This window comes from Nothoprocta perdicaria, unplaced genomic scaffold (genome assembly GCF_003342845.1).
Source record: "Nothoprocta perdicaria isolate Ctin4 unplaced genomic scaffold, notPer1 scaffold_22, whole genome shotgun sequence".
Classification (NCBI taxonomy): domain Eukaryota; kingdom Metazoa; phylum Chordata; class Aves; order Tinamiformes; family Tinamidae; genus Nothoprocta; species Nothoprocta perdicaria.
This window is the reverse complement of record NW_020455415.1, coordinates 992998-1015126: the sequence shown is the minus strand read 5'-3', so window position 1 is coordinate 1015126 and position 22129 is coordinate 992998. Positions and strand designations below refer to the sequence as shown.

Below are 22129 nucleotides of genomic sequence, written 5' to 3'. Positions count from 1 at the left end.
TGCTGCAGCTACAGCTGGAAGCGCTGGAAGGAGCCCTAAGGTAGAAAAGTGCAGTACCTGGCGATGTTTCTCTTCCCCACGTATCTGAAGTGAAACAAACACACTCTAGAGGAGAGAAAAAGAAAATGCTTAGAGATCCTGCAGATTAGAAATTGACCCAAAGCATTTCAAATCTAGTCCCCTTGCCTGTGGACACACACATGAAGGCTTGAAGCCTATGCTTATGCTTGACCTCATGCGCATGGTCTCCGAAACCTCCTACGGGTACTGAGCACCCTCTCAACCACAGCCCAAGCTGCTGYAAGCAGGACAGCAGCTATTTCACCTTGCTTTGATAAAAGAAATTGCCCAGGGAGGGGGAAATTTATTTTATGTCCTGGCCAGACACTTCTAGTGGTGCACAGGAATGTGTGCATCTCAAGAGGCACAGGGCAGACATTTCTTCTTTGCTAACGCTGCACAGCGTGAGGTTTTAACAGCGCAAAAGTGCAGTGTTTGAGCCTCCTGATACTCACTCTAGAAGCATGAGGACATTGATGAGTTCTTGGGGGGTGAATTTGTTCCAATAAGCCAAAAGAGTATCTGAAAGAAAGAAATATCCAATGAGATTGCAAAACAAACAAGCAAACATACATAACTGAGAACAAAACTGCCCGTGATGGTCTCTTGCCTTTCCGGCTRCCCACCCCAGCATATGCAAGACACCAACCTTCAGAGATCATCTTCACAATGTAGAGGTAGCACATGAGGAGCGTGCGGATCTCAAACTGGTCCAGACGGCTGCAGTGCGACACGCTGCTCCTCGTGGAGCTTCTGCGGATCTAACAAGACATGGACGTGAGGCAGAGGCCAGCAGCTGTGGCCCAGGTTGTGCCAGAGGAGAGCGTGGGGCCACGTGTGGCCCTATGTGTGGGACAACACGGGCACAGCAAATGGGCCACTTGCTGGGCACGTTCCTGCTCTCCCTGCTGCATGCAGCCAAACGGCACCACTCAGGACATCCTTGGAGACATCTCATCCATCAGAGCTGCTGCTCATCCAGACGGCACTTGTCTGGAAATCCTGGATAAATTGCCTTCCTCCTTCCTACCCAGAAAAGAAATTCTGAGTGGAGAAGGGTGACATATCCAGCTAAAGACACAGCAACTCTGCTTTCACTTCCCCTGCTTTCTAACGTTTTCTAGAGCTTTTAAGCTCCATGACATTTTGAAGCTGGTTCTTGTGAAACAGAGCAGTTCACTAGCTTTCAAGATGCAAAGCAAGATTCTTTGTTTCAATAGATACACTTTAAAATAAAATGCCAATGAGTAAAAAAAGGAGCGTTCTGCTTAAAAAGGAATCTTTTTTTTTTTTTTTTTAATTTTTTATTTAAAGACCTTTTCCCCTCCCCTCCCATTTGATGACTTAGACAAAGATAACTGAAATACTTCTGGTGAGTCAATCTGTGTGGGAAAGGCTGCCTGTTCTGTGGTGGAAAGACCAGACTCCTAATGTTTCACCATTTCTTTTTTTTTTTTGCATTCTCTCTGCAAGCCGTAACCTCTGACAAACAGCTACAATTAAGCTCTAAGCAGAACCCTTCTTTTTAAGCTGTGCCTCACATGTTTGGAGAGCAACCCAGAGGTCTTGCTTGTTGTTTAGTCTTGGCCAAGCTATGGATGTGAGTCATAAAAACATAGAATTAAACATTCACTTTAGAACTGGAGATACGACGCTGTAGGCCGGACTTTACAGCTGACCCTTGCCAAACCATCAAGCTCACCCAAAGAGAACAGGCAATAAGCAAYGTGTCTTGCAGTGTTAAAGCCGTGGAGCTCTGCGCTAAGGAGCTGGTCACAGCACTGCCTTGGAATGGCTTCATGGATATGGTATTTATCAATACAAACGGAATTCTCAGCTACTCTGAAAAACGTACCTTCTAGAACATGGGGAGGGTGATGGGAATGGAGCTGAAAACAATATTGTTTCCTGCAAACCCAGCGGGGCGTTGCTGCCAGTGGAGCTGGAGTACATCCTTAGAGCACTGCTGCATACAAACATGTTGATATTCAAGCGTTTGGCTAAACTTGGTCCCATATTTCTCTTATTTCTTCCCTRTATTTCACGCAAGGGAGCAGGGAATGGTCCACCTTTCCTGAGCTTCTCAGGKCACCAGTGGGAGCCCAGATAATCTCTGCCTTACTTGTCCTAAAGGCCAAAGCTACTAATGGCACAGGGATGATCCCGGCCAACCCAAGACATCTGCCAAATGCCTGAGGGAAAAATCAGAGCTAGGTTGCACAAACACCCAATTTCCATACAAGTAATCTGGAAATAAGGACAGTATATGCTCTTTGAACACTTGGGGCCCGGCCTTTCTGCGGTTTGACCAGTCACTTAGTGTAAATTTGGGATAATGCTTGTTAATCTCTTGCTGGTTTTCCTAGAAATGCCTCATCTTCTCTTAAGTCCATGGTCACGGGAAGCCTCATGTTGTGGTGCTTTGTCTTCCAGCTGTGTACGGACACCAGCTCTCGGCTCCACATATGAGGCCCTGCTCAGCCATGCTCAAACCTATCCAAGTACAGAAAATACAGCTGCATGCGGATAGTGTATTGCGGGAGCTGAGGTTTTCCTGTCGGATTTTGCCTTTCATGTTTAGTAAGTCATTTTTCAACAGCTGGTATTTTTAGCTCGGGGATTTTTAACGACAGAAAGCGTACCGGATCAGAGCGTCTGACCTCYTCTATCAAACACGCAGCCATTAGCATCCAGAGACATTTTTAAGCTGGCTTTTGAGGACAGAATCACAGGGAAGTCCTTCTCCCACCCCATTTCTCTTCTGGTATAGCGCATGCATGGGCCATGGATCTGTGTGTTCCTTCTAACCCCAGATACGTTACATTTTCGCACTGATCAGGGGAACCTGTTGCCCCCTCAGAGTTCAGGGATCCTTTCGAGTCCTCTCGCTTTATCCCGTGTCCGTTTGGAAGTGCTGCTCCACAGGCTGTAAAAAACAACACGACAACACCATTTGCATCTGCACTCTGTTGGCACTGGCCCATCACTGACATTGCAAGGAGCAGGTGATTTGGACAGAAGAAATGGGGATTTGGTGATTAATCTGGAAAGAGCAACTAGGGTCACGCAAAAAGGAAAAGAATTAGAGCTCTGAGAACATGTTGGTCCTCTGAGAGTTAGTTTTGGCTAAGGGCTCTTTAAGAGTTGTGAAGTACTAAGCACTAGTAATAGCTTAATTTAAAGTAAGGAGAAAGTTAAAGTTTGGAAGAACYGATTTACCTGCATCTTTGTCTGCAATCAGACTGGATCTGTTTGAAGGAGATGCAAAATTGCACATGAATTCATCTCTGGAAGCCTGCAAAGCAAGAATAGGCTTTTTTTTCACCAGGGGAAGACAACACTTCTTCAAAGTATGGGTGAGAATAATGAAGCAAAAGGCAAATTAGAGCAGCCTTGTAAAACACAAGATGGAAAAAAGAAAGATTTTCTTACTTCCATAACAAAGAGACAAATGACTTGCGAAGCTGTACAATAAATTCCAAAACATACTGAGGCAAGTTATAGCAATTTTCTTCTTCCCCCTTTTTTTAATCATTTGATCTGAAACTGTTTCACTTGAATGTCATTTCCTCCCTTTTCTTTTATTTTGCTTGGAATACAGAGGGCTGAGGCCACCTGGGAACCACACATGGCCCTCAGGCRGACAGGCAACTCGCAAGCAAAGTTGCTGCAAGTCTAAGGCTGAGTCCTATTGTAACTCATTGCACTCAGAGGGACTTACGTTACCTCGCAGGATGGGACACACAACTCGGGGATACATCAAATGACAGCAAGCAACAAGCTTGCTCTTACACCCAGAGCTACAATCAGAACAAGCTCACAGGAAAAGCAGAATTAAAGCAAACACACACACGACTGTGGGGAGAAATAAGCAGTTGTTTCTAAAGATATTCCCAGCCATACAGCACAGGACGAGTAGGTTTGAGGAGGAGAGCAGAGACAGTGCTGGAGCTTTGCTCACCGGGCTGGCAGCCGTGCCGGCGCAGAGCGGGTCGCGGGCAGCCACACGCTGGATGTTCTCCAGGAGCAGCCCGAAGAGCGGCAGGTAGAGCTGGGCAATCTTTGCCTGCTGGTTCTGAAACACAGTTGGGCAGGAAAATGYAGGTAAGAGCCCTGGGTTTCAACAGGTGGCATGTTTAAAATAAATAAAAAAAGGGAAACTCTTGAGCTAATGGTTTTTACACCTTGCAAGCTCGTTTGGCTTCTCATTTGCACTTGCAGAGATATTATTAGGTGTTATCCTTCCAAGGGCTTGCTTCGGGCAGACGGGGATTTGGGAGCCTGAGTGACATTTCCAGTCATTCAGGAAGCATGACAAACCAAATCCCGGATTTCCTGACTCTCTAACTGGCACTTCATTTGCAGAGGTTGATTTTCAAGTTCAACGCCCATGAGCAATGAACCAAAAATATCTGTTCCTCGTCTTGTGATGCCAACTGCTTCCAGTTAGGAACTCTCCATAGAAAATATTTCTGGATGAGAAGGTTCTTAGGAATGTGTTTGATTGGTTTGATTTGGATTGACTGATAAAGATGTGGGGTTTCTTTTTTTTTTTTTTTTTTACATTTTAGAATGATCAAAGATGCAAGACTTCCACCTTAAATTCTTTTTTGTTAAAAATTGATTACTCTGGACTGAACAGAAGAGTTAAAAAAAAGCATGCTAGGCTTTAAAGTGGAATCATGTGTTCAAAGTGACACAAAAAATAATTTTTTTCTTCTGATTTCACAGTGACAAAAATAAAAGAAACCTTGAAAAAGTCCATGGGTCAAAAAACAAACAAACAAACAAACAAACAAACAAACAAAAAAAACACTCTCTTAATTGCTCTGTGGCAATGAACACAGGGTTTCTGCAGCCGGAGGGAGCCTGTGCCAGCAGCCTCAGGCACATCCAGACCATCCTGCCAGAGACAGATGATGTCTCAGTCCCGGTCCAGGCTGGTAGCAGAGCATCCTGCACCAGGCAGACTCCTGGACACATGGCTCTAAGCATAGAAATCCAGTGGGATCAATTTTAAAACACATGAAGTAAATAGATCCTGAATTAATGTAAGGATTTTCAGGCACCTAGAAGAGCAGGCTACCTCTGACTTGACCTCAGCAGAGAGTGGGCAAGTCACAGAGTCACTGCTGCTATACGGCGCTGGGGACTCGGCATACGCCGCGGTTCTGCTTCCAGGCAGTGCAATCACCAGGGATCTCACTGCAGAGAAAAGTAGGTTTCATCCTGCTCAGCTATGCTGCCAAACATGCTGAGAAGCAAGAGGAGAGAAGCTGGTCCTAGGCCATGCAAAAGGGATGGAGTCCCTGGTGCATGGGGGTCACTTCTCCCAGCTTCCATGCCCAGGAGACAGCTTGTGTTCCCAGGTTGTATCAGGAATGCAGCAGATTACGAGCAATTTGAGGAGCTAATTTTTAAACAGAGATTGACTTTCAGTCTACAGCAAGGACCACCTGTATCTGCACAGGTATTTCAGTGCTTTCAAGGTCAACAGGGTTCAGCATCAAGCAAGGAATCAAGCCCATCTCCAAGCTCTTGCAGTGGCATCACATGCTAATCCTCTGCCTGAAGAAAGATGAAGAGCTACCCAGCAGAAAGACAGCATCCCATGAGAATGCTCTGATTCACTAATTAGTAAAACATGTAGTTAACTTGTAACAGAGATCAGCCCTGTATCCTAATTAGAGTATATTAATGCAGGATATTAATTTAGCCCCAAGTCCAGAAGAACACTGATGTTGCTTAATTTTGAACAGCCTCCTGGCTAAYGGTACCTCCAGTTCCTAACTGGTTCAGAGCTTTATTACCTAGATACTCAGCCTGGGAAAGAGTGCTGCAATTAGCAGACTGAATTATCTGTTTTCTTGGATCACTCCTAGAACTATCACTATACTGCCATAACTACCAGTGACTTAGAAGAGTGCTCTAAAAGGTGATTAGTGCACCCTAAAATGCACCATGCAAAATCTAAGACTGTGACGTGCATCTTTGCAGGAAATTCAAGAAAATTTCTAAAATCCAAGCAAATATGCCCAACCTTGTGCTGGTATCTGTTGTCGAAGGCGTGCTTTATCAGGAGATTTTTTAAGACCGCGATGGCCGTACATCTGATATCGTAGTTGTCCTGCAAGGCAACAGAGGCTTCTCGGAGAAGCATCCCCACCAGGAAATGATGTCGGCAGTACTCGTCAGTTAAACTGTATTCAAGATTGACATCTGAAAGAAACAGCAAGACAACAGTTAAGGGAACTGCTCCTAGAATCTATTCAGAGCAAGACAGAAGAGTCCTGTAAGCCAAAACAGTTCATAAGGCCTGKTTATCACTCGCTCTCCTACAGTGCAGGAACCCTTGAACAGGGCTGAGCTGACTACAGCCTTTCCTGTCAGTAGATTAAGCCCTATCAAAGATCCTTCCTTCTTCCAGGCCAAGCTAATCATTAATTTTGGCCCCTCACAGTTTCAGCAGCAGCTAAATGAAAGATCTCTATGGTGTTATGCTTTTCAGTGACTAATTGTAAGGCCAGAGATGGATAAATCAGGGAAGCAGAGCTCTGCTTGCTGCCTGGGGACAGCTTTGCTCCTGACGGAGATGGTCTCCTGAATCTCCAAACTACCCAGAGGAGCTGACTCCCACAAGGGTAACGGGCCGGGGAGAGGGTGCATTTGGGACAGTCACCTAGCCCTCAGGCACCATCTCTGCGATTTGTTCTGCACCCCCAGGAGACGTGTCCCTTTTGGCCAGGGTCAGGGAGCAGAACGGAGGCAAATGCAGCTGCTAAGCCTGAGGGATGCAAACAAGGACATGGTGCCAAGTGACCATTGCTGTGGCTTCCAACAGATTAGACAGCCGGGCTTTCCAATCCCCCTGTGAGCAGTCAGGGAGCCAGGGCAGGATGCCAGCAGCTGCTTGCCACACACTGTGAGATTTCATTAACAGATGTTACAAGCTGCACTGACTTAGGGAAAAAAGGCAGTCCATCATCTAACCACCTTAGCTTGCTAAACTGCTGCTCTGGGCCCCCTGTAAGTGCAGGCAATATCCATACTGTGAGCAAAGCAGTGGTTGCTGCAAGGGGAAGGCATCACTTGCCTGCATAAGGTAGCAGAGAAGCATTAAAGACACATTGCAGCCCAGGCTGCATGTGACTTGGGCTGCTAGGAATGACCTTGCCCTGACACTGTTATCTCTTTTGGGCAGCCCAAAAGAGATCACAGCTTCTTGGGCAGAGTCTCATCACTGAGTTTCAATGGACAGAGCTTGACTGTGGTGCTGTAGCAATAAGCCTCCCAGAGGGATAGCCCCAAAGCTGGGTGTTCTTTCCCCAAAGGGAACAAATGCCGTGTGCTCAGCTTGGATGGTTTCTTGAAAACCCCACAAGTGTAAAAGTTTCTCTGTGGTGAGGCACAGTGCACACACAGAGCTTTGAAAATCCCAGCCAAAGTGCTCTAGCAGCTCTGTCCTGTTGCTACAGAAGATATTTTTAAGTCGATTGATTCATAAGTAACATTTACTGGTTTGTGAAAGCCTCATTCAGAGGAAAGGGAAAGCAATCTGGAGCATTATCTAGCTTTCATTGTTAGTCATTTTGCAAATGCCTAAGTGTCACACATCATGGCTGTTTCATTAACAGCAACTTAGTTGATGGGTGGCTGCACATTTCATTTGACATTAGAGGATTCAGTGATCCTGGGTGAACCTGAGGCAAATCGTTCCACAGCAAATGAAAAAAAGTCTAATTTATGTGCAAAAAGGGACAAATAAAAGGACAGTAAAAATTAACAGGAACAAGCAATGAAAAATGGGACAGCACTTCATGTTTTAACATTACTTGTAAGGCTATTGCCTAACTTCCAGCTTTCATCAATCTCTTGTTCTTTTGCCATCGCAGGATTGCAAAAACAACCCTGTGCTGCTATTCTGAGGCCGGGCTGCAGGGTTTGCTCCGGCTGATGAAACCCGCGTGTCCCCCAGGCAAGGCCCGGGGCTGCAGCCCAGCCGGCAGCCTCCTGCGGGCTGAGGCTTTTCAGAGCCACTGCTCCAAGCTGCCTCGGAAACGCAACAGGATGTGGGCGCAAGGATTGTGCTCTGCGTGCCTTTCTACGCCGACTTCTGCTGCACGAGCTTCCAAGGCTATTCCTTCTTTTCTCAGYAGGAGAACACCAGAAAGGATCAGTGGGCACGTCCCCTGTCTGTCGAGCAAGCTGATAAGGAAGTGTCCATCTCCTCTGCGAGGAGTGCACGGCACTCCATGTCCCTAGCGTCCCCGTCCTCTGTAACCCCAGGCCTGATCAGAAATGGGTGAGTTTGCAATAGAGATGCCTCATTTCACGTCTCCACCATGGCAGTCAGAGCACGAGCACCACCCAAAGGGGCTTCTGCTGAACGAGGATCGACTGCTCTGCTGTCAGAGAGGCTAGTGAATAGCAATTGTTACTAGTATTTTAAAATATACATTTTAAAAATAATAKCTCAACTGGCAAGCGCTAGTCATAGTAAAACAGAGGAGAAAAGACGAGCTGTTCTTATGGCTTTTCAGATCATCTATTGCAAATGCAGAGCTGAATGCTAAACAAAAAGCGTCTGTACGTTATCGTACTGCCAACAGGCAATGGGAAGGAGCTGGGGCCATTTTTAGCATTGCACTTTGTTAAGCTATGCCAGACATGTAGCCAAGCTGATGTGAGTGTAAACAGATTAGCAGATGGCTCAGAAAGCTCGGAGAACATGCCAAAACAAGGAAAAAAAATGTGAGTTATTGTTGCTTCAGCCTCCTAGATGTAAAGGGAAGCACTAAGGGATTTCTGAGTGCACCCTAAGGCTTGGCCAAGCACCCCATTACTTCCACCAAAATAAATCCAATAGGATTTCACATGGGAAGATCCCAAAACCCACTTTCACCTCTGGTATTTGGCTAGCCTGGGAGCACCCAAACCTTGTAATCTTTGGTGCATTTGGTGGCACACTCCTGGCTCGGGGCAGTGTCCATACTGTCCCTTGCAGTAGCTGCAGCCAACTGTCCAGTTATCCAGCATCAACTCAGCTCCTYATAACCCCACTCTGCCCTGCAGTGAGCAGGACCAAAAGGGACAAGGCTGCAAGCCAAGGCTGGCTACAGGGCATCACCACACGCATGTACATGCTTGGTATGCACTAAAGGTTGGCGTGGGCCCAACTCTCCACTGGCTGCCTCCAGCCCACGCTTGAGCACAACTCCAAACACAGAGTAAGTGGCTTTACTCTTGTTTCAAAGGGAAAGCAGCAGCGATCTAAACCACCTTCTGTGGGCTGCAGAGAGAGCTGGCAGCAGAGCAATGAATTGAATCTGTCCTCCTGCTGCCCTGATCAATGAGACATCCTGCCTCTTGGGGGATGCTGATGATTTTGGGAGCAAAGAATTGCACTTGTACTATTTGCTACATGTACTGTAATAAAAGCAATTTCTTTCAGATACTGTTAGCCTGAGACAGAAAATACTGTAAGGACTGATTGCAKACCAGTCTGGAGCTCAATAATTTAAAACTACCAAGGCTGTTATCTTTTCCACAGTTAATGTWACTCAGGTTAACCAAGACATACATTTATTTGACACTAACCCCAGGTCCACCTGGTCAGAGACCATTGAGACCAATAACTTTTAACTCACTAGACAGTCTCTAGAGAAAGGGCCTACCTTGAACTCGCTGCAGCTTGGGTTTGGAGAAGGTCATTGGTAAGTTCAGAGGAATGTAGTGCTCATGGTTGCAAATGGTTTGAAGAAATTCAAACTTGTACTCAACCAGGAGCTGAAGGGAGGAAAAATCATAAAATATGKTCACAGTTAGACTCATTTGCTCCCAGTTCAACGTGTTTCTTGCACAGGGAGTCCAAATCTCAGTAATAAACAGCAGATTTTTCTGTAGTCCTTTGAAGTGTCACTGCATGCAACTGTCACTTGAGACAGGCAATTCCTGCCTTTTGTTGCCCAGACTTTCCCTCTCACGCATCCATTATCTTTGTCATCTCTACTATTAACCAAACCCTCCTTCAGTTCAACTGGTTTGACTCTCTATGTTGTTTTAAACCKTAGATGCATATGGGCTCTTGGCCCAGATAAGGAGGTCTCTGCCTCTAGAAGATGCTGCAGGAATTGTGTTAAAAGGGCCTCGAGGAGGGATGTAAAATAATCCTTGCAAGGATTTGACTTATACAGACAAATACAACTGCAAACCATCTTTCAAGACATACCCTGCTTACCTTAGGGTCTTTGGGGCTGAATCCAGAAATGTAATCATTTATCAAGTTAAAAACAAAGCCTCTATCCATAAAGGTCAAACAGCGCTGCAGAAAGGATAATAATCAATACAGTGAGTGAACAATCATGACAGAAAACAATAGTTTTAAGTCTCCTCTGAACTTCCACCCTGCCAGCAGCCAAATTTGATCTCCTCTAGGCTGCTGCTCACTTCCCAAAATTTACTGAACCGATTCTCTGAAACTGCTTTGGATGACCTCACTGAGGTCTCTAGCGGACAACAGAAACACTTAAAATGAAAGCACATATATTTCATCTCAGGTTTTGAACAGCTGTTGGGCATGACTAAAAACCCCAGATAACATATGGGGGATCACAGCTTCTTTCTGTCCCTGTGAAAGCTACTCTCCCCCTCAATTTTTTATTCCTGAAGAAACTGCTGAGATGATTAAGTACAAACATCTGTTTGCTCGTTGCTGACTTATAATATGTCTTTTCCTTAAAGCCTGGGAGAAAAAAAGAGATTTCTGACCTTCAGGAAGTTAGCCAAGCTAAAATTGACATTCCTGGACTCCTCGGGAATTTCATTATAGCGAATGGTCACGTGAGGAATTATGGCAAGCAGCAACGAATGCAGGGCATGTTGGTAGGAGTCAGGGAACCGCTGGCCTCTGGGGAGCTGAAACCAAAGGCATGTTATACAGCAAACAGCACCGAGTCCAGGCATAAATTTTCTTTAGCATTTGTTTAGGTTATTTCCTAACAAACACTGACACAGAGAGCACTGTCTGAAACTCCAGTAGCCAGTAAAAGAGGTTGAACAAACCACAGTAAGATTGCAAACTTTAAAATTAAGAGGGGGGAAAGGGAAAAAAAAAAGGGGGGGGGAATAAAAGGAAAAAAAAGAAAGATCTGATTAGCTTTTCAGCTTGTATAAAGGAAGAGAATTACAGTTTTTTTTTTTTTTTTTTTTCCAGAATAATTTTATGGAGCCATCATATACTAACTCCCTCAATGTAGCAGACTAATACAGGAAAATAACATTTTTACCTTAATTTTGTTTTCTTCCAGTAAGTATATTGCCATTGACTTTGCCAGTGCTTCAAAGAAAAACCACGAGTACTGGAAAGAACAAAAAATACTATTAGACTTCTCAGCGTGACTGAACGTGTTGCACTTTGTGGGGAAGACGCRGTGTATGAAGGAGAGTTCAAATCCAAATGGACCTTTAAATTCCTCACTTCTTGCCATGTTCCAAATAACCCTTTTTTTACCACTAACCTTGAGCAGCTTATTGATGGCTAGAAAGTCCGCTGACTGCTTCAGAATGGTGGCCATAGAAAGGACCAGGATCTCGTGGGTCAACTTGGCCTGCGTGGCGCTGGGTTTCTCGGCTCGGAAGACGTACTGGGAGGCAGGAGGGAGAGCGTGAGCGGCGCGTGGGCACCCAGCGCGGGGCCTCAACTCGCGGGGCCGGCACTGACCTTCAGGAAGGAGCGCAGGTAGTGGTCCAGGCCTTCTTCGTGGCACTTGGACACGATGTGCAGGAGGACCCTGAGGGGAAACGCGGTTTGGGTTCAGGTTGTGTTCCTCCAACTCACGGACACAGCTGCTGGTTGGGACTTATTCAACTCCAAAAACCCCATCCCTGGTACTGCCTGGCTTGCAAGGAACCCAGTTTTCCAGCCAATGTCTGGGATTTTCTCCAGCCCTCCCTATCTGCTGCCTCTTTCCCTGCACATATGGCTGTCCTGTTCTTGCCATAGCCCCTCAACAGAGCATTTGGAGCCCTGGTTCCCAAATCCTTCTCCCTACTTTTGAATGAGGTACCACCTGTACTACATGCTCCCCACCTCAGAGGCAAGATGGAGGCTGCCTCTACACAGGCCACCATCTTTACCCTCAGGGTGTGCCTTGGCAACTCCAAATTACTCACAGCTCCTATATCTAACTATCAGGCACCTGAGCATGCTCGGGTGTTAGCTATGTTTAAAGAAACACATTGATTTTGTCTGCTCTGCACCCAGTTCTCTTTGCCTGGTGTCACCCAAAAGCRGCTTTATCAACAGGGCTGCTGAGCAGGCAGCAAATAGCGTTCTTCCACACCCTACCTCTTATCACACACTGAGCCTGTCTTCACCATAAGCTCTTTTCTAAKGCTAATGAAAGTGCTAATTAACACTACAAAAAAAAAAAGTCAACACAAAAATCCCACAAAACTGCTGAGAARGGGGAAAATGTCTCCATGGTTGTTATATTCTGACGCTTGCCTCGATCTCCTGAATTGATTAACTCTGATTAGACTACTGAAAAAGGCTACTTTTTACTGAATTTATGGCCTATGTATCCTCCCTCACTCCCCGCTATTTGCTATATTGTTTTTTGGCTGTTGTCCGACAGTTCACTGGGGACATGCAGGTGGTGGAGGATGCACCAGCTCGCTGGAAAAACTCCAGGGACCCTTGTGGAGGTGCCAAGCACCTGGCTTCCTTCTCCAACCCCAGGGATTCACATTCCCCTTGCAGTAAAATGCAGCCATAAACTACTGTGCTTCATCTCAGACCCTACAGGCCAAACGGCAGGGAGAAGATTTTATAATTATTGTATCAGATATGGTAGATTCCAAACTCCACTCTGAAAGCCTGGGTGACAAAAGAGTTGTCATGAAACAGAGAGCTAAACCTGGAAAGGTGCAAGCAGATCTTTGCAAACCCTCTGGGGCTGAAGGTGGGAGGTTTCAGCAGGTGGCCTGAAGCTCTCACCTCCCCACACCAGCCCTCAGGCTTCAGCAGAGCCAGGTGCTTTTGGTCTGGGGATGCAAACCGGAGTTGGAGCAAGCTCTCCATAGAGCATTCCCCTTGGTGTTACACCACTCTGCAGAAGAAGCACCAGCCTGCATATTTTGAATTATCCGATTAATTCGTGCCATGAACAGAGTGAGGAAGGACAGGAGCTTCTGCAGGTCTGGCAGTGCGGCTCTCCTGCGACCAGGCCCTGGGCAGCACTGCCCTCTTGGGGCTGCAGAGCTTAACTGAAGAAAAGTTCCTGTGCTACATGGTCTGGCATATGCAGCAGGTAMGGAGTCCACAACACCAGGGCATTTTCAGCAATGTCAGAGAGGCCCACAGGGTCTCTTGGGCAGCCACATCTGCTGCCTGCAGCCCAGGATGCTCTAASATAGGTTGGAGCCTTTTAACACCCAGTAACTCAGCTGCCTTCACACCCAGGGGCATCCCACCCAATCCTGCCCCTGGTAACTGGGGCATCTTTAACCTCCAGAATGAAGCTTTTTGAACCAAATAAAGTGACAGATAAGAGAATTATCCCGCTCTCAGGTTCCAGCCTGGCATCCTTCAGGAAGGAATTTGCCAACATCTGCAGGATCTTTAAGAGAAATGTCATTTCGGAAAACTGCTCATGAATTTGTCGTCATAAATGAGAAAAAAAAAAAAAAAAAAAAAAAAAAACATGTTTCTCTTGAAAAATAAACCAGGAAGGTTCATTTTCATGTGCATCACAGGCTCAAGCATCCCCTCACCTCCTTACTGTCACCACTGCACCTTTCCAGCAGCTCTCTAAAACAACACAATTTTCCCCACAAGATCCTCTTTTCTCCATTTGCAAATGATCTCAGGACAAGGACTCCATGCTGCCCTATGTTGCCTGCATGTGCCAGGAGAAATGAACAATTGGTGCTGCATGAACCTGCTGGGAGGCCTGCCTGGCTGGCCAGGACTGCCCATGCTGCCTCTTAACACCTCGTAGTGGGAAACCACACCATTATTTGCACTGTAGTTTGTGGCTTTGCATTTGTGACTGAAGAAAGATGGATGGTTTACCAGACACTCACATGGTGCAGTTGACGGCTACTTCATCTTCCTGGGTCACATTTGTAAGGACTCTAAATAGTTGCATAAGAATTACAGGTAGAAACTGAATCATTACTTGGATCTCCATGGCGTGCAAACACTAAAACAAATGTTCAAAACACAGACATTTTTAGTTCAATATTTTACAGATGTTGTGAAATATTTATAAGTCCACAGACATTTCTGTGGCAATAGGACAGGCATTAGCAAATGCTTCTGGGTGTGGGCTTCAGCCTGTCAGAGGGCAGGAGGACTTGGACCTCCACCATTGCTTACTCATAGASCCTTCAGGGAACAATATGAATCACTCATGGCAGGTATTAATTGTGTCCCTGCTGGAGCAGGGGGGTTGGAYGAGATGACCTCTAGAGGTCCAYTCCAACATTAACCGTTCTGTGATTCTCTCATATTTGTACAGGTAGCTATGACTTAAATAGAGGTTACATGGTATGATATGACCCCTATGTCCCAGAACCCTGCAAGTTCCTGAGACCAAATGCCAGGGAGGCAGAAGAAGAATCTGTTAACAGCAACTGTATAAATAATGAGTATACCAAGCTGTTTTGGGTGTTTTTAGAATGGTGTTGGTTGTTTTTGGTGTTTTATGGAATATCACCTAGCACCCATCTCTGTCCAGGAATGACTTAAATCCTTTGACCTTGTGTGTGCTTATTGTACAGTGGGTGATGAACCCTGCTTTAGAGACAACCACCACAGTAATCCAAAGTTTAAGGCTGAATTTCTGTTCCCAGCTCTCTTTGTCACTTGGGACGGTTTTCCAAAGTGATCAAATTCTATTTCCACAAGTGCCTTTGGAGCAAGTGAACTTGACATCCAATTACTTGCTGCAAGTCTTTCCTCCAAACATGATTTGATATTGGAAATAGGAACCACTAAGTGAAAGTCAAGCTCATCTGATTGCATATACCCTTCAGCCATCCCCTAGACATCTTATTTCACCTTGAGTTTCAAGGTACAAGTCTGTGAAGACCCTGTGCTTCATTTCAAATTTGCAAATCTAAAGAAAGGTTCTTAAATCTGTATTGAGGTATTTAAATTAACGAAGTATTTAAATAATAAGGATATTGGTGGCAGCAGGCCCTAMCTTGCAGTTAGCATGTAAATGTCTCTCTCCTTGCAAGGCTGCAGGGAGATCCCTGTGGCCAGGCAGGACCTAACCAGTTCCATTGCTCTCAAAGGCAACTACTGTTTTAATGCTTGGCTTAAAAAAAGTAATTATTTTTATTACTTAAAATATTTATATGTTATCTGAAACACACCCAGTAACTCTGTGATGATAAATCCCTACCACTGTAAGCGGGGCTGTTGCTAGAGCAGCACATTGAAAACAGGCTGTTCAGAARAGAAAAAAGGACAGAAAACAGCCAAGAAAATTATTCCCTGCAGAAGCTTTCCTTGGACCTGTTCCTCCTTACTCATGCTGCTTGGAATGCCAAAAAGCTAGGTCAAGGTCACAGATCATCTACGATTCAAAGCAACTGAATCAATACAATCTCACAAATCCTTTTCTGCCTGAACAAGAATCCTGTGTTAAATGGAAAAATTCCTGAAAACAAAGGTTTAAATCAGGTTAAATGCAGCAAGTGGAGAAGGCTCTTGCAGCTCCTGCAGGCTGCCTACTCAGGAGTGCCCAAGCCCTCCAGGCAGAGGCTTTGCCATGAGTGGTGCTATCTGCCTGCTTGTATCTCTTGCAAACTGGTATGCAAACAGCAGCACTTCGGTCAGTAAGCAAGGGAGAAGGTAAGGATTTTGCACAATGCACCAGGCCTGGATGCTGCAGGGAGTGCATGGGTCTACATGGGCAGGGGTCCGATGGCCCATAAAAATATAAACAAAGTGCACTGGAAGACACTGTTCACCTTTAAGTATTTAAYAAGGTCTCCTGGCACTTCTTTAGCTCCCGCTTGAACCAGCTGGCAGTACTGGAAGAATTTGTGCAAATGCATGTCCTGGAAGAGAGGAAAAAAAAAAAAATTAAGTTCAGTGCAACAGCCTTAGCCAGCCCTTACAGCTTCTACCTGCAAATCTGCTGGCACAGCTGCAGCAGCAAGCTCCATGTCATTAGCTCTGGCACTGCCTGGGTCCCCCTGTGCCGTTTTCCTGGACTATGGCACTGCTTCCTGCCTTTCCCAAGGTTCTCAGTCACTGCCAGCCTCTAGCTCCCAACCAATTTCAAGATTAAGCACAAATTGCTGCCATGTTAAAATGCTGCCCTGATTGCCCTACCCTGAGTTCTGATCCCATCCAAGAGTGCCTTGGAGAAGCAGAACCAGTAAGACCCCAAACCAGGCTTAGACAACACTGAAAACAAAATGCAGTGAACGYAGATGATACTGACTGTGTCTAGCACAGGCCAAGGAGCCAGGCCAAGGGCTTTCCCCCGGGGGCAGTGAAGACGGGAGGTGGCCCGGAGCACGTGTGGGGAAATCTGGTGCACTTCACGAGAAGCYCGGGGAAGTACATCCCCACCATAAGGGAGCACTGCACACAGCRACCGCACAAAACGGCCTCAACTGATTTTAAAGGTAAATTAGGGCTCTGCTTTCCTGTGAAAAGTGTCTGCTGCTGTCCAAAAACTTTTTTTTCCCCTTAATTTAGTGAAGAGACAAATCCCTGGGGAAACCTCCCACCTCTAGCAGCTCTTTGCTCTTTTGCACCATCTAAGCAGYTCTTTTCCTCAAAGATTTTCTTGGTCGTGCCAGTTGCAGTGCAGTCAGCCAAGAAACACCAGCCATTCCCAGGGCTCAGTCACACWGTCACCTCATCACATTGACCCAAAGGACCAACTCCCTGAAAGTGATCCCAGATCTGCTGCTAAAGAAATATCTCAGTGCTGCTCCACAAACCCGGATACYCCTTTCCCACAGCCCCAGCAGCAGTACATTCAGCAGTTATTTCCTCTGCATTTGTCAGGAGTCTTTAGGAACGAGGTGCTCAACTTACCTGGGTGTAAATGGTGGAGTTCAGAAGGATTTTGATTTTAAACAGTGGCTTTGCTCCATCCACCCACCTCGCATCCACACTGGACTGCTGCGAACAGACAACACCGAGGCATTTGGTTTCAGACTGTTGTGAGAAAGTGGCTTCACGCACAGACGTGTGATGAGAAGACATCGCGTGGGGTGGAAGAACAGGACACTCCCTGGCACAAACACCAGTGATGCAGCTGTAGCTACACACCAAGTGTTGCACATGTGTCCACCAAAAAACAGTCTTTGCAGCCCTTATAACCATGAAAAACAAAATAGAAGTGTCGTGGTTCCCATCCCTAACAACCAGAAGTTTCAAGGGTTTGACTGCAATAGGAATCTTCCCAATCATGCATCCAGGGAATGCTTCCCTGAACAGGTAATTGTGCCAAAAATGTGCAAAACACAAACGTAAGCCCAGAATTTACAGATGTAATAAAAGGCCAGTCACCTTCTTTCTGTTATGTTTAAGCCCATAAATGATTTCCTACCCTTCGTGACTCTGTGTCTCCAAGGCCCAAGTAGCCAGGTGGAAGGTTGGATGAAACAGGCAAATGCTGCTCCAAAGTGATAATCCGTCCATCCTTCAGCAATGGGACCCAGGCGAATCCCACTGTGGAGGCAATCAATGGTCCAAAATTAAACATGCATCACTTGGGTACTGCTATCTTAAGCTTAGGTAAGAGTTGTGTCTCACTACGAGGAAGTCCAACCCACAGCAGTGCAAGTGGCTTCAACTAGGCTGGGATCAATCGTGTCAGCCTTGTTAAAGCACTTTTCACCCAAGGACTTAGTGTATGAATCCAGACACWGCACAACCATGATCTCAGCAGCCCAGAAGTGGATTCAGGGACAGAGAAGGTCCATAAGGCTCGTGCAGCAGGATGAGGGTTGCTCAGTAGACTGGCTGCAAGTGGTCCCATCCAAAACAGGTGTGCTCAGTCACTTCAACACACTCAGTGCAGGCAAAATCAGCCCCTCAGGCMCTGATCTTGCACCAAGCTCTTGTTGGCGACTTGACTCACAATAGGACTCATTGCTCTTGGATGAAACCAAGTCAAGACACAGAAACAGTTGCCAGGGTGCAGGAAAAAAAAAATCCAGTTAATCTAGTTTAGATTCAGCATTTGWATTAGGTCATTTGAAAAAAAAATCATAAAGCTAGTATTTTAATATTTTTTTTCTCATGTCCCTACATTTATTCCATTTTTGGCTTCCTACATTCCAATAGAAGCAATTTAAGCAGTGAACATACCTTGAGTTTCAACGGTGTCTTGTTTTTTCGATGTTGTCTTTGTATTAATTTCACAGCTGACATGATAGAAGGTGAAAAGCAAATGATGCTTTTGATGGAGGTGAATTGGAAGCTCAATTTTAATCTAAAATGATACCATGRTAGATAAGACTGTATTTTTAATTGTGGAGTAATACTTTAAGTTCCATTTTATTTCACAAATCTTATGTTGTACTGAGTTACACAAGACATGTTTCTACCCATCTTAGATTACTCTTAGCTAACATTTCCATCACATTTGCTCATTACTTATTAATGGGGGTGTGTGACTGGAGTGCACAAAGCGTGACAATAAAGACAGCAGAAAACAAACTGGCATTAAGAACTGAGCAAGTCAAAAGGGTTTTGCTGAGCCCTTCTACTGAGACAAAGACCTGGAAATTATTTGTACCCTCATTTTGCCCAGCCCTGGAAAAAGAAGCATCCTAAAAAGCCAGTTGACTTTGCAGCATCCAGGCAAGTTTGCTATTTCTCTGTTTTGATTTTACCTCATCGTAAAACTCTGGACTTTGGTTGTGATGCAGCACAGCAGCATACGCATTTGTAGTCAGGAGAGGACCTCCAGGTTTGCCATATATACACTGGAATGAAAAAGGAGAAGCTGGATTCAGGGCATCTGTCATAATGAACTATCTGATCAAATCAGAAGAGTCAGCAACAGAGCTCAGTGTTTTTCTGTTGTCCTCCTCAGGAGGCTACATAACTGCAAGCAACTCCAAATCCTTAGAAACAAGAGGCACCCACCTTCAATGGCTTAGCATCAGCTTCATCCGAATCCCTGAACTCAATGCAGACAGCAATATTCCTTGCCTGAAATGAGGGAGGAGAATGAGCTATTGCTACAGCTGAGCAGTGCCACCCTGGCCCGTGCTGCATGTGCCTGCAGGCTGCCTTCTGGGTTGCTCACCTTTGCAAAAACCTTCTGGTTCTCATACTTCAAATGCAAGGGGTAGACGTAGAGGTGGTTTTTGTAGACAGTGAAGGGGTAACAGTATTTGGCAACTTCTGGGACGAGCTCCTCCACTTCAACTGCAACGTTCTCACAGCTCTTCTCAAAAGGCTTTATAGGGATGTAAGAAGCYGTGACGCAATCTAGAAGGGAAGGAAAACCCAGATGGGCATTTGGCTGACAAACTTGGTAAGTACAGCTAACGTGACAGGAAATTTGTGGGTCTGAAATTCTGTCATTGCTTCTGAGCACTCACTTCTGTTAGCCAGAGTCATGTGTGCTGACTAGGCAGCAGGATTTGTCYCACTCTCTTTAGAGTGATCAGAGAAGAATATCCTCTTGATGACACAATATCCGTGGCATTAGCAATACTGACTAAAGATGAGTGTAGGGGCTCTATTTCTCTCTGCTCTCCTTGCAAGGAGAGGATAGCAAGAAAGTGGCACTTTCCTATAGTTCTGGGCAAAGCCAGAGGGTCTTATGAACTATCTATGTCTGGGCTGGGGTCACTGCCCTGCCCAATCCATCACGGGATTTGCAGCTTGACACCTCCAAGAATTTGATCTATTAAATTACTTTTTAAAATATATATCTATAGTATAGCATAGTGTGTGTACACACTATACAAGTGATGCAAACACACTATACAAGTGTGTTACACACACACTATACAAGTGATGCAAACATAACCTGACTGAAGCATCCATCACAAGGGAGAGAGCAGCCCAAGTGATAGCCTTCAGAAAGAACCAAAACAATGAAGTTTAGCAGAAAACCCTTCATATGGAGTCCTTGATTAGAGAACCTGTGACAGGAGCTGCCCCAGTCCCAGGAGAAGGCACTGAACAGGTCCCRAGTCCTTTCTTTGTCTTGGTTTCCTCATATGCAAAGTAGGGAATCACTGACCATATCTGTGGGGCCCTCTGGTGCTACAGATGAAAAATGCTACACGAGACTGCTGTAAAATTAACAGCAGAAAGCAGAGAGGGGTTTCCTTTAGATTTAGGATGTGACGACCAAACTGCGAAGTGTATGCACCCCTAAAGTAAAGCTTTGTGTTTGGATCATGCCCTTCCACAGAATCCACCAGAAAGGCTCTGGAGTCAGCAGTTGTCACCAATGAGAACCACTCATCTCTTACTGCAGCCATAAGATACTCCTTTTTAATGCAACAGCAAAACCCCTCCATTAACACCAAAGGACCAGCACCACCAGWACTTATCTTCAGATCCAAGCTCCTTACTTGTGAAGTCTAGTGGGATGTCTTTGATGACAATATTTAACTGGGCTGGAATGACTTGCAGTTTTGTCTTCTCTGGTCTGCATCAGGGAGAAAGGAACAAGMACATGAGTCTTGAAAATTAATGTGCTGAAAAGATCAGCAGGGCTTTTTGTTACTCTGAGTATTTTAGAAATTGTCATCTCATGCTTACACTCACTGTTTAAAAATGTATATTAAAATGTCTACTCAGCCTCTGCATCGGCCTCTTGCACTTACTTCTTATACTCTGCTAAAAGCTTYAGCATATCTTCATTTGAAAGCTTGCTGCTGTCTTGCTTGTACAGAGGGGAGAATTTTCCTTCAGAATCCAGAGTTCCCTGTGAATCTTTAAAAACTGGCCTGCAAAAGAAAGGGGACAGATTTCCTCCATGTTGGTAAATAGGAAGATATCTGATATTTTTGCGATATCAGGATTTGTARCTGTTCTAAATACCTCCAGCTCCCATCAAGCACCACCCAGACCTTCGCCTGTTGCATAAAACTGCCTGTGGCATCACTCATTTCACCCCTCTTCCTCTAAGGCCAAATGGTAAATTATCTTTCTTGATGCTCATCCCCATACAGGCCAAGAGCCTGGAAAACATTCCAGGAAAGGAGCACTCAGTGAAGACAAGTCTGAGGACGAGCATCAGTTTCCTTCTGAACCCAAAGCAGAGTATTGTACTGCTCCTTGCATGAACACTTGCTTCTTTGCCCTGGAATGTAAAGAGAGCAGCTATCTGTGTACGGCAGGATCATTAAACCTGCTGCCTTTCTGAAGCTCACAAGGAAGCAGCTTCAGGGATGCAGAGTGACACAGTTCCCCACACCAGGCTGTTGTGTGCTCCTTTTCTCAGTCTCTGAATGCAGCTCCTCCTGCAGCAGGAACAAATCCTATCCCAGTTGATGCACACATACAGACACCAYGAAGCCCTCAAAAGTGTTGGGGCTCTGCATGGGCTGTGCATTGGCTCCTGAGAATGAGTTAATGAAGTGCATCCCTGAAACACGGTCCTGAGGCTGAGCAGCAAATGCCACAGGAAAAGCCAGCTCAAGAATGCACAGGGTGAGCAGTTCACTGTGAAATCACAGCCCCATGCGATAGTCATCTGGTGCTCTTAGGTCATTACAATTCCTAYAGTCAAACAGCAATGCAGCAATAGGAGGCAGCAACAGGGTGATGAACTTGCCTGTACTACCTGCCTCTATTAGGAGGGATGTACTTTGAGTGTGACTGATAAACTAATAGTGAGGAATGGCAACACTGTCTCCCAAAAACATTATTTAGAAAGATGGGGGGCATTCCTCAGCTSATGGCTGTAGCTGGACCAGGAGGTCCTCCACTCTTATCCCACCCCCAGCAATAGCTGGTGCCAGGAGGGCATTTCTGCACCAACTGCCATAGTGGAAAGGGAGAGGTTAGGGAACTTGTCCCCAGGAATGTTCTGCCCTAATACCAGTAGCCACAGGT

The 22129-nt window shown here is 45.6% G+C and overlaps 1 protein-coding gene across 1 annotated transcript in view; it reads right to left on the bottom strand.

Annotated features, from left to right (window-relative positions):
* The window catches only part of DOCK11 (dedicator of cytokinesis 11), a 74549-nt gene that overhangs the window by 20575 nt on the left and 31845 nt on the right, over positions 1–22129 (bottom strand). Inside the window, exons 15-37 of the mRNA XM_026038908.1 lie at positions 20896–21018; positions 20641–20717; positions 19356–19540; positions 19193–19258; positions 18937–19029; positions 18410–18533; positions 17646–17767; positions 17129–17215; positions 16045–16134; positions 14146–14264; positions 11780–11849; positions 11577–11702; positions 11346–11417; positions 10828–10974; positions 10298–10381; positions 9735–9846; positions 6101–6279; positions 4022–4135; positions 3280–3355; positions 2883–2986; positions 710–821; positions 516–582; positions 58–105 (exon numbers count right to left, since the gene is read on the bottom strand). Coding sequence (XP_025894693.1) covers positions 58–105; positions 516–582; positions 710–821; positions 2883–2986; positions 3280–3355; positions 4022–4135; positions 6101–6279; positions 9735–9846; positions 10298–10381; positions 10828–10974; positions 11346–11417; positions 11577–11702; positions 11780–11849; positions 14146–14264; positions 16045–16134; positions 17129–17215; positions 17646–17767; positions 18410–18533; positions 18937–19029; positions 19193–19258; positions 19356–19540; positions 20641–20717; positions 20896–21018 — 2397 coding nt within the window. The remainder of the gene's footprint in view (positions 1–57; positions 106–515; positions 583–709; positions 822–2882; positions 2987–3279; positions 3356–4021; positions 4136–6100; positions 6280–9734; positions 9847–10297; positions 10382–10827; positions 10975–11345; positions 11418–11576; positions 11703–11779; positions 11850–14145; positions 14265–16044; positions 16135–17128; positions 17216–17645; positions 17768–18409; positions 18534–18936; positions 19030–19192; positions 19259–19355; positions 19541–20640; positions 20718–20895; positions 21019–22129) is intronic.